General features: G+C 37.7%; 2 protein-coding genes across 4 annotated transcripts; both read left to right on the forward strand.

Moving 5' to 3' along the window:
• Positions 1-141: 141 nt before the first annotated feature.
• On the forward strand, positions 142-2,517 carry LOC116113514 (high mobility group B protein 6). Its single transcript, XM_031399666.1, has 7 exons — positions 142-653; positions 1,014-1,399; positions 1,488-1,659; positions 1,756-1,926; positions 2,019-2,104; positions 2,190-2,274; positions 2,370-2,517. The coding sequence occupies exons 1-7, from the start codon at positions 183-185 to the stop codon at positions 2,496-2,498; spliced, it is 1,500 nt and encodes a 499-aa protein (XP_031255526.1). The 5' UTR covers positions 142-182; the 3' UTR covers positions 2,499-2,517.
• A 1,549-nt stretch (positions 2,518-4,066) lies between these two features.
• Positions 4,067-8,656, forward strand: LOC116113510 (probable GABA transporter 2). Of its 3 annotated transcripts, XM_031399663.1 has the most exons (9): positions 4,067-4,174; positions 4,280-4,366; positions 4,537-4,759; positions 4,846-5,076; positions 6,268-6,365; positions 6,956-7,142; positions 7,447-7,577; positions 7,746-7,982; positions 8,075-8,656. In XM_031399663.1, the coding sequence occupies exons 3-9, from the start codon at positions 4,675-4,677 to the stop codon at positions 8,462-8,464; spliced, it is 1,359 nt and encodes a 452-aa protein (XP_031255523.1). In that variant the 5' UTR covers positions 4,067-4,174; positions 4,280-4,366; positions 4,537-4,674; the 3' UTR covers positions 8,465-8,656. The 3 variants fall into 3 exon arrangements, with proteins under 3 accessions (XP_031255523.1, XP_031255522.1, XP_031255524.1); XM_031399662.1 differs by lacking the exon at positions 4,067-4,174 and having other exon boundaries at positions 4,188-4,366; XM_031399664.1 differs by lacking the exons at positions 4,067-4,174; positions 4,280-4,366 and having other exon boundaries at positions 4,387-4,759.
• Positions 8,657-10,508: the final 1,852 nt, after the last annotated feature.

Genomic DNA, 10,508 nt, shown 5'->3' on the forward strand with positions numbered 1-10,508 from the left:
AATTTTAACCGGATTTCAAAAGTCTATTAAATCTTAAGAATTCATTTGAAATTTGAAAATTCTGACCGTTGCAGAGTCTTGGCTCCCCTGCTATATATAAAGCAAGCCTTCTTCTTTGATGATGAAACCTATTCAAATCGTTTAAGCTTCTATTTCGTTTTTCTTTCTGCAAATCTGAAGCCATGGCTAGTGTTGCTACTGCTCCTATGGCCACCGACAACGTCCCTAAGAAAGCAAGAAACAACAGTAGAAAAGCTTTGAAACAGAAAAATCCTTCCACTAATGAAGCCAACATCATCGCACAAACCCTCTCTCAATCTACGATGCCGGTCCCATCCCCAGAGACTGACCCTTCAAAGGAGAACCATGAGAGCCTTTCTCAGCCTCGCTCTGAGCCCAAAAAAGCAGCTGCCAAGGGAAGAGCAAAGAAGACAACAAAAAATCAAGATTCTTTTGAGAAAGATTTGCAAGATTTGCAAGAAATGCTTGAGAAGATGAAAATAGAAAAGGAGAAGACCGAGGAACTGTTGAAGGAGAAGGATGAGATGCTGAAGATGAAGGACGAGGAGCTTGATGTGAAGGAAAAAGAGCAGGAGAAGCTTCAGATGGAGTTGAAGAAATTGCAGAAAATGAAGGAGTTCAAGCCCAACATGGTATGTTTCTTGGTTTCCTTTTCTCTCTGTTTGTTTGCCAACAAAAAGGTTATATTTGAGGGTGAATAGATTTTACTGTTTTGACTGATGATTAACCTGATTTATGTCTGGTGTCCTTTTAATTTATGGTTCATTTATTTTCTGTTTAGGGTTCAAGAAATTGGTAAAAAATGGGGGAGTAACTGGTGATTTGGTTAGGGTTTGACTAATTTGGAGAGCGAATTGCTCTTATCTGTAATGTCTATGTAGAGCTTAAGTTAAACTAATCTTTGGAACCTCGAATATGTGATGTAATTGAAGCTGTCTTGACTGGTTCTTTTAGGTTATTCAAAGGTTTAATTCTGAAAACTGTTTCTTCAGGTTTTTCCTATTATAAACAAGGAACAAGACAAGAAGGACAAGAAGAAGGGATGTCCTGAAAAGAAAAGGCCATCTCCTCCTTACATTCTGTGGTGCAAAGATCAATGGAAAGAGGTGAAGAAAGAGAACCCAGAGGCGGAATTTAAAGAGATCTCAAACATTTTGGGAGCCAAATGGAAGAATGTTAGTGCAGAAGAGAAGAAGCCTTATGAGGAGATATATCAGGCCGAGAAGGAAGCCTATCTGCAGGTAATGGCCAAGGGGAAGCGTGAAAGTGAAGCAATGAAGCTCTTAGAGGAGGACCAGAAACAGAAAACAGCTATGGAGCTGCTTGATCAGTATCTTCAGTTCAAACAGGAAGCAGAAAAGGAGAACAAGAAGACAAAGTAAATATCCCCCGCTCCCTCTCAGTCTATCTGTAGTATACCCTTACATTTCTAATTTTTATTTCTTTTTGGAATTGTTTGTTTGAAGGAAAGAGAAGGATCCATTAAAACCAAAGCATCCTATGACTGCATTTTTCCTCTTCACAAATGAGAGGAGGGCAGCTCTTCTAGCTGAGAACAAGAATGTTTTGGAGGTGGCTAAGATAACCGGCGAAGAATGGAAGAACATGACTGAAAAAGAAAGAGGGCCTTATGAGGAGGTTCGCTTCATAGGCACATAAAAACAATTCTTTGGTTCTTTCTTAACAAAGCTCTGCTTTTTAGCCTGATATTTTGTGTTCTTTTGAAACTAACAGTTGGCAAAGAAGAACAAGGAGAAATATGCTCAAGAAATGGAGGCCTACAAACAAGTGAAGGATGAGGAAGCTAACAATCTCAAAAAGGAAGAGGAGGAGCTGATGAAACTTCATAAACAGGAAGCCTTACAAATGCTTAAGAAGAAAGAGAAAACTGAAAACATAATAAAGGTTTGTCATTGCGTTATTACAAACTGTAATTGATTATTCTCGTTTCTGTAATTTCATTGCAGCTAACCGATTACTATACTCATTATGTTCAGAAAACCAAAGAGAAGCGCCAAAAGAAGAAGCAGAACACTGATCCTAACAAGCCTAAGAAGCCTGCTTCCTCATTCCTTTTGTTCAGGTAAATGTTCAGCAGTAAGTTTTTCTAAGTTACTTAATGCTGTATTATGGGAGCATTGCTTAGTTGTGCTTTTGTGTTGATGCAGCAAAGAAGCAAGGCAAGCTTTGTTGCAAGAGCGGCCAGGGACTAACAACTCTACCGTTAACGCACTGATTGCAGTGAAATGGAAGGTATAATTTTGTATACCCCTCTTAGGTAGAGCAGTTTGTATTGAATTATCTCCTATATTGTTTTTGACATGCTTTTTTTTTTTTTTGGGTGACAGGAACTCAATGAAGAAGAGAAGCAAGTGTGGAATGCTAAGGCAGCTGTGGCAATGGAAGCATACAAGAAGGAATTGGAAGAGTACAACAAGTCTGTTGTTGCAGCCATGGATGACAAAGCACAGCAATGAAAAGCTTTTTTTAAAAAAAGAAATAAAACTATGTTAATTTTCAATCAACTGTTCACACACTTGTGGTAGGAGCTGGCCATCAGTTTGATGGCATAGGCTAGTGTCTATTGCTATCTAACTTTGTATTTGATTGCTTTTTGAATGGATTAACTTTGCGATGAAATTTGGGCGACCAAAAATTCTAGTATTATTGGCAGGATGTGCACCAATTTTAAAGCAACTAATGTTGTCGGGTTTGTTTGTTTAAATATTTTTAACTATCCTATTTATACTATTTTCAAAATACCAGTTTGTTTTTGTTTTCTTATTCTGAAAATACTATTATATTTTCTTCAATTATATTTTAAACCCCTTAAGTTTATTAATTTTTAAACTAAACACCCTCAGAAAAAAAAAAAAGTTTAGAAATTGACAAAACATCCTCAGAAATTTTTTTTTTAGAAATTGCAAAACACCCTCGCACATTTGCCAAATTCTGACCACCATCGTCAGAAGGTGGCCAGAATTTGGTATGATGGCGCACTACTGCTGACTGGATATGGCTGGTAGTGCACTGATTTATTATTTTTTGGCCAGATCCACGATCAAAGATCTGACTATTGACGGCCAAAGATCTTTGGCCGTTGTTACAACGACCATATCTTTGGCCGTTGTTACAACGACCATATCTTTGGCCAGTCGGAAAAGGCTAGATCCACAGCAAAAGATTTGACCATTGACGGCCAGATCTTTGGCCGGTGTTGACCATCAACGACGACCATATCTTTGGCCGTCTGGTCGGCGTACGACCAGCCAGATCCAGTTGACCGTGTGCCGATATGGTGACTTCGGCCACCCTCTGGCGGTAGTGCACTGATCTATCATTTTTCAGCCAGACTTCGGCCACCCTCCGATGGTAGTGCACCAATCTATCATTTTTCGGCCAGATCCATGGCTAAAGATTTGACCATTTGACGGCCAGATCTTTGGTCGTTGTTGACCATCAACGACGACCATATCTTTGACCATTGTTGACGACCAAACATGATCAGATCTGATCGTAGATCTTGCTTTTTTCGGCCAGATCCAGGGTAGATTTGGTTGAAAAATGCCATTTCAGCACACAATCGGCCAGATCCAGGGTAGATTTGGTTGAAAAATGCCATTTCAGTGCACGATCAGCCAGATCCAACTGATCGTGTGCTGATACGATGACTTCGGCCACCCTCCGACGGTGGCGGCCGACTGATAGAATAATGGGTGGGTGGGGGTGTTTTTATAATTTTTAATGTTTTTATTATAGGGGTGTTCAGTTATTTAACGAACCTAGGAAAATATTTTAATAATTTTTAAATCTTACCTCGTTATTTCCACCCAACTCTAAAAATATAAAAAATACTATCCAAAATATTAAAACAAAGACACCCATTACTTTGTATTTGATTGCTTTTTGAATGGAATTTGAGCCACAAAAAATTCTAGTAATATTGGCAGGATGTGCACCAACTTTTGTCACTTCCTAAAATTCTAATTCAATACACTCTTATCATTTCAGTTAGATGCGCATCCTAAACACGGCACGCTATTTTCTCAAAATTTCGTGTGAGCAACGCCCACAATATGCAACAAAACAAAAAGTTAGTGAACTGGAAGGGACAGAAGGAATCAAAATATATCCGAAATCAAGCAAAAAGAAAGTAATCTCAAGATTTTTCTTGACTTAGTTATTGACAGAACTAATTTTTCTTAACAAAGGAGAATTTGATTCCCTCTCTTATTCTATTCTGTTTGCGCATTTATAGGGCTCCCCACCGCCACCGTATCATATCAATGATTATTTCATTAGTAAAGAGGATCAATCCAACAATCACATCAAAAAGGATATTAAGGTAAAACCAATATCTTTCTCAAGTCTTTTATGATCCTTTTGGTTTCTCATACTCATCGTTCTCCTCTGTTTCTCCAAAGCCGATCCTGTAAAACTGTTGCATTCTATTATTATCTCAGCTCTAATCCAATAACCTAAGACAAACTAATGTGTTCGTTATTATATATATAGTCTCAGTGAGCCACATGCAAAGCAGGCGAGCGGCTAGCTAAGCTATTGGTGCTGCGCTTCGCCGACGGCTCCAAGAAGCTTCTTGTTAATTCTCTCCTTGTTATGTATTGAAAAAAAATACATATACATCCTTGAACAATGGTACATCCTCCTCACGCGGAGCCCTTCCCCGGGTCCGGCCGAGACGCAGACGCCGGTGCCGTTTTTGTTCTCGAGGCAAAAGGTCAACTCTCTGACAATTTCTTAAAAAATACTCTTCGTCGTTTTCGGCTTATAAAAATAAGTGCTCTGTTTTTAATTTTAAAATAGGGGAGTGGTGGCACGCGGGGTTTCATCTGACTACGGCGATAGTGGGACCGACAATATTGACGTTACCGTATGTGTTCAGGGGGCTTGGATGGGGCCTGGGGTTTATGTGTTTGACGGCGATGGGGTTGGTGACGTTTTACTCTTACTATCTGATGTCAAAGGTGCTAGACCACTGTGAGAAAGCTGGTCGTCGCCACATCAGATTCCGCGAGCTGGCTGCCGACGTTTTAGGTATCTCTCTCGACTTTATCGTTATTGTTGTCAAACCATACTACTGCGCCTGCTTTTGGAAATAGCGAAACGTTTTATGTGTCTGCAAATGTTTATTATGGTTGGTGGTCGTTTTTTTCAAAAAAAAAAAAAAAAAAAAAAAAAGAACTGGGCCAGAGTGTAGTTTCCGGAATTTATGAAGCTTAATTACTTAAAGCTGACTAGTCAATTTTACTATTGAAAAAATGCACAGTAAATACGGGTACTCGTTGAAGGAATATTATGAGATGATTATGCTTTTGACACGTGCCAAGATGTCAGGACCCAATGGACTGCATCAATTTATCTTTATTCATTAAAAAGGAGGAGAGAACGAGTTACACATAATCAAGGTTTATCGAAACGAGGATTGGTACTTAAAAAGTTTTAAAATAACAAATAGGTATCTTTTGTCATGTTCTATTAATAATTTTTATTAGATAATAGTAAAAAGACTAAAATACCCTTAAACGTTTAATATTTTAGTTTTTTATAAATTTAAAAATTTCTAAAAAATCCCCCAGGTTTGCTAATTTGACTAAAAACCCAAATATATAAAAATTTTATAAAATAACAAAAACACTCCCGTCACCTGTAGTGCCAGATTTCGACCACCACCGCCGGAATCTGGCCGAAAAAATTGCGTTATGACACAGACCCATCGGATTTGTGTCGTGACGCGTAGATCTGGCATGGTCACGAATCTGGCCAAAAAATGCCAGGTCGATGCGTTACGACACAGATCCGACAGGTCTGTGTCATAACACAATTTTTCGGCCAGATTCCGACGGTGGTGGCCGGAATCTGGCACTGCGGGTGGTGGGGGTGTTTTTGTTATTTTATAAAATTTTTATATATTGGGATTTTTAGTCAAATTAGCAAACCTAGGGGGTTTTTTAGAAATTTTTAAATTTATAAAAAACTAAAATATTAAACTTTCAAGGGCATTTTAGTCTTTTCACTATTATCTAACGAAAATTACTGGCAGAACATGACAAAAGGTACCTATTTATCGTTTTAAAACTTTTTAGATACCAACTTGTTGTTTTGGTAAACCTTGTTCGGCCTAAATAAGAGAGATATTGTAATTAAGTTCACCAAACTAGTGGACAATTTGCTGCACACGGTGTAACTAAGCTGGCGCCTCCTTTGCCCTGGTGTGTTGTCTTGCAGGATCTGGATGGATGTTTTATTTCGTGATACTTATTCAAACAGCCATCAATACTGGAGTTGGAATAGGAGCAATTTTGCTTGCATCGGAGTGCCTCCAGGTATTTCTAATTCATGGATAGAAGTACAAATTCGATAATGAATAACAAAATATGGAATACGTATAAAATCTAGAATAGGTATCTCATAAAGATGAATAATGTGACCACCCATTTGTGGCTGGATGGATAGAGGGGTGCATGGTTGAATTGAGTTTGAGTTCTACCTAAAAAAAATGAATAATGTGATAAAAAATATATCATATATAAACATTTGTATATGTATAGCATTAATATAAGATTTATATGAAATGTGAACAGTTTAAGTTGTTGCTTAATTTGATAGGAGATGAGTGGGTCCAATGTAGCCATATTTCTCAAAAGATAATGATACATTTTCGTATTGTCAATTCTTTCAACTACCTCTAAGAAGACTAGAGGTCCCATTCAGTTCTATTTTTGTTTTGGACCTTTGGTTCGATGATATATGACCTTTGCTTTACGAAACTGCTTTTAAGAATGCACATTGGACACGCAAGAGTTTGCTAACAATATTGTGTACAATATTAGCATATCAAAATACAATGTTTTAATCTTTTGGTGCTTATCCATCTTTGTTTCTTTGTTAATTTTGCCTTTTGGGCTGTGACTAGATAATGTACTCGGACCTTTCCCCCAATGGGACTTTGAAACTGTACGAGTTCGTAGCAATGGTGACAATTGTTATGATAGTACTCTCTCAGCTTCCCACTTTCCACTCACTCAGACACATCAACCTTGCTTCTCTTCTTCTAAGCTTGGGCTATTCCTTCCTCGTAGTTGGTGCTTGTATTAAAGCAGGTATAGAAATCATTGACCAGTATTTCATTCCGTATTTTATGTATGTATCTTTTCATGTTATGAAGAAAGTTCTGTTAATAAATGCAACATTTTTACTTTACTCATTATTACAGAATTAATTTGGCAATGAAATTTGCGTATAAAACAATGGAAAAGAAAATGATCAGTGGACTTTAATTAGGTGAAATGCGTCCAAAATTCTTGTTGTGGGTGCATGGAACAAGAATCAATATATAAAATCCCAATTGGGTGGTTTATTTGGCTGATGTTCTAAATATGTTTCTAAATTTTACGTGTCCAACAGGTTTCTCCAAAAATGCTCCGTCAAAGGACTATTCCCTGGAATCTTCAAAGTCATCTAGGCTTTTTAGTGCCTTCACTTCCATCTCCATAATAGCTGCCATTTTTGGAAATGGCATACTACCAGAAATACAGGTAACTTCACGGAATATCTATTTTGGTTTTCTTTTTAATGCCTAGCAATGATGATAGGGTACACCAGACTATGACAAATTGATTTAACTGCACAGAAGAGCCATGCAAGCAATGTTTGCTAATTGCTGTAAGCTTCTTGATTTTAACTTCGGCATTCTATCAATACAGGCAACTCTGGCTCCACCCGCTACTGGGAAGATGCTAAAAGGTCTTCTAATGTGCTTTAGTGTCATTTTTGTTACTTTCTATTCGGCTGCAGCTTCTGGGTATTGGGCGTTTGTTAACAAAGCTGATTCAAACATTCTCAAGAGCCTGCTGCCTGATATTGGACCTTTCTACGCTCCAACATTGGTTGTTGGTCTCGCAGTTTTGTTTGTTCTTCTTCAATTATTTGCCATTGGCTTGGTAAGCTCACAGATATACTGTGCAATCAAACTTTAGAGAGGCTGAATTCCATTTTCTGGTTAACTGAGGTAATCTTTCTACAATGTGAGCAGGTTTATTCTCAAGTAGCTTTTGAGATCATGGAGAAGAAATCAGCTGATGTAAAACAAGGGATGTTTTCAAAAAGAAACCTTATCCCTAGGATCATTCTTCGGACGTTGTACATGATATTCTGTGGATTTATGGCAGCAATGCTTCCATTTTTTGGAGACATTAATGGAGTGGTAGGAGCAATTGGATTTATCCCCCTAGACTTCATCCTGCCAATGCTTCTTTACAACATGAGCTTTAAACCTCCCAAATCATCCCTTATCTACTGGATCAATATTACTATCATGGTTGTTTTCACAGGTGCAGGATTGATGGGTACATTCTCCTCTGTAAGGAAGTTGATTCTCGATGCTAACAAGTTTAAGCTCTTTAGTAGTGATGTTGTGGACTGAACATAAATGAAAATCTCTGAGCGTACGAGTATCCTCAGAGAAAGTTTACCTTTGTTGTGAATCAAAACTACACGTTTTGATTAGTGCAATTAAGAATGAGAAACTGCAGACTAACAATTTTTAATTATTAATAACAAGAATTTTCAGTTGCAAGATCCACTTCTAAGCTGGCTGCACTGATATTGTCTAATATGTTTGTCTTCCAAATTGGTCGATTTCTTATACTATTAATCTGGTGTCTTACCAAATTCTTATACTATGCATATTGAGACTCTCCATAAAATGTATTCTTAAAAATGTTTCATGTTCAACCTGCTGCCAATACTGATGTAAAGATTGCAAATGATGTACTGTCTTTCTTCTTCAGAGAATCCACCATGCTTGATGTTAGGCCTCTGGTAATTTAACCATCTCATTCTGCAACTCTTTCCACATCTCTTGAGCCCTGTGGATTAAATTACGCATACCAAGAGATCAAATATACAAAAAGATCCACAAGAAGTCAACAAATTAATTCATACCATATTCTTCAATATAAGCCTTGAGTTTTGCATGCTCTTCAGGTGACCAAGGTCTCCCAAATCAAGCAAAAAGAAAGCTCTCAATGTTCTTTTTGATTTAGTTATTGACAGCAACTAATTTCCTAACAAATGTGAACTTGATTCTCTCTTATCTATATTCTGTTTCCGCATTTATAGGACTCTCCACCGGCACCATTTCAAACTATGCACAAACTGAAATCGTGTGAACACATCTATGTTATATTTATTTTTATTTTGTTACATCTTATATATTGATAAAGAGGCTCAGTCCAACAATCACATCCAAAGGGTAATGAGGTAATCTCACTTCACAAAATGATACTTCCAAATCCAAAATCTTTCTCAAGTCATTCAAGTATCTTTTCGGTTTCATATACTCATCATTCCTTTCCCACTGTTTTTCCAAAGCCAATCCTACATAACTGTTGCATTACATTCTATTTTATCTCAGCTCAAATCCAGTAACAAAGACAAAAGAACGTGTTCATTGTTATACATACTCTAGTGAACAACATTCAAAGCGGCTAGCGGCTACCTATTGTGGCTGCGCTTCAACGGCTCCAAGAGGTCCTTCCTAGGGTTGTCAGCCTAGTTGAGCAGCTCGCAAGCTGGCTCAACTGGGCTCAACAAAGGCTTGACTTGTCTAATGACTAGTCGAGTTGACTCGACTTGTGATAGTAATTGAGCTAGGTTCGATCAATATTCGATTTGGCTCAATAGGCTCGCGAGCCAAAGCTAGTTTGCAAACAAAGGATTGTTTTAGATACTTTTAGAAACTATAGGGAATTAAAACGGCATTTTAATATATTTGTAAAAATAACAAATCAACCCATTCTTAAAATTGATAAAACACGATATTCATTGCCATAAATCCCTAAACCCCTAGGGTGCGTTTGATTCAGAGAATGTTAGATTACTAAGAATGTTGGATTATTGGAATCTTATATTACCTTGAAGATTACTGGAAATCTTTAAGAAAATGTGTTTGGTTAGTTGGAATGGTAGGTATGTTATATTAATATGTTTGGTTAGGAGGAATAAATTGGTGGGTATATTATTTAAATTACTAAATTGCCCTCTTTTTAAATATTAATATAATATTATTTTATTACTAATTTTTAAATAGTTTCTTTTAACCCCCAATATTTCAAATTTAGCTAAAACACCCCACTTATATAAAACTTTAATTTATAACAAACTCCCCCCCACCACCTTGCTGTCGCCACTGCAAACCATCTCCGAAAGTCGCCGTGAGCAGCCCATTGTGACCGAGAGGCGCCGATATGGTCGTTTTTGGCCATATTGATGGCCGAAAAGGCCATATCGGAAGCATATCTTGCTGGAAATGGCCAGATTGCTCACGATGACTCCAGGTGACTTCCGACGACTTCCCGCGACGGTTGACGGTGGTTTGGCTGGCGGTAGCAAGTGGGTGGGGGTGGTGACTTGGGTAAGCTAAAATTTGTTTTGATTTCAAGGGCAATTTTGTCCAAAAAATTGAT

The sequence above is a fragment of the Pistacia vera genome, unplaced genomic scaffold (genome assembly GCF_008641045.1).
Source record: "Pistacia vera cultivar Batoury unplaced genomic scaffold, PisVer_v2 Contig68, whole genome shotgun sequence".
Classification (NCBI taxonomy): Eukaryota; Viridiplantae; Streptophyta; class Magnoliopsida; order Sapindales; family Anacardiaceae; genus Pistacia; species Pistacia vera.

Bases quoted from the DNA above. Each gene is read 5' to 3' on its own strand.
- LOC116113514 (XM_031399666.1), top strand. From the start codon at position 183: ATGGCTAGTGTTGCTACTGCTCCTATGGCCACCGACAACGTCCCTAAG. The intron at 1,660-1,755 runs GTTCGCTTCATA...TGAAACTAACAG, and splicing joins AAAGAGGGCCTTATGAGGAG to TTGGCAAAGAAGAACAAGGA. The intron at 2,105-2,189 runs GTAAATGTTCAG...GTGTTGATGCAG, and splicing joins TCCTCATTCCTTTTGTTCAG to CAAAGAAGCAAGGCAAGCTT.
- LOC116113510 (XM_031399663.1), top strand. From the start codon at position 4,675: ATGGTACATCCTCCTCACGCGGAGCCCTTCCCCGGGTCCGGCCGAGAC. The intron at 5,077-6,267 runs GTATCTCTCTCG...GTTGTCTTGCAG, and splicing joins GCTGGCTGCCGACGTTTTAG to GATCTGGATGGATGTTTTAT. The intron at 7,578-7,745 runs GTAACTTCACGG...CTATCAATACAG, and splicing joins GCATACTACCAGAAATACAG to GCAACTCTGGCTCCACCCGC.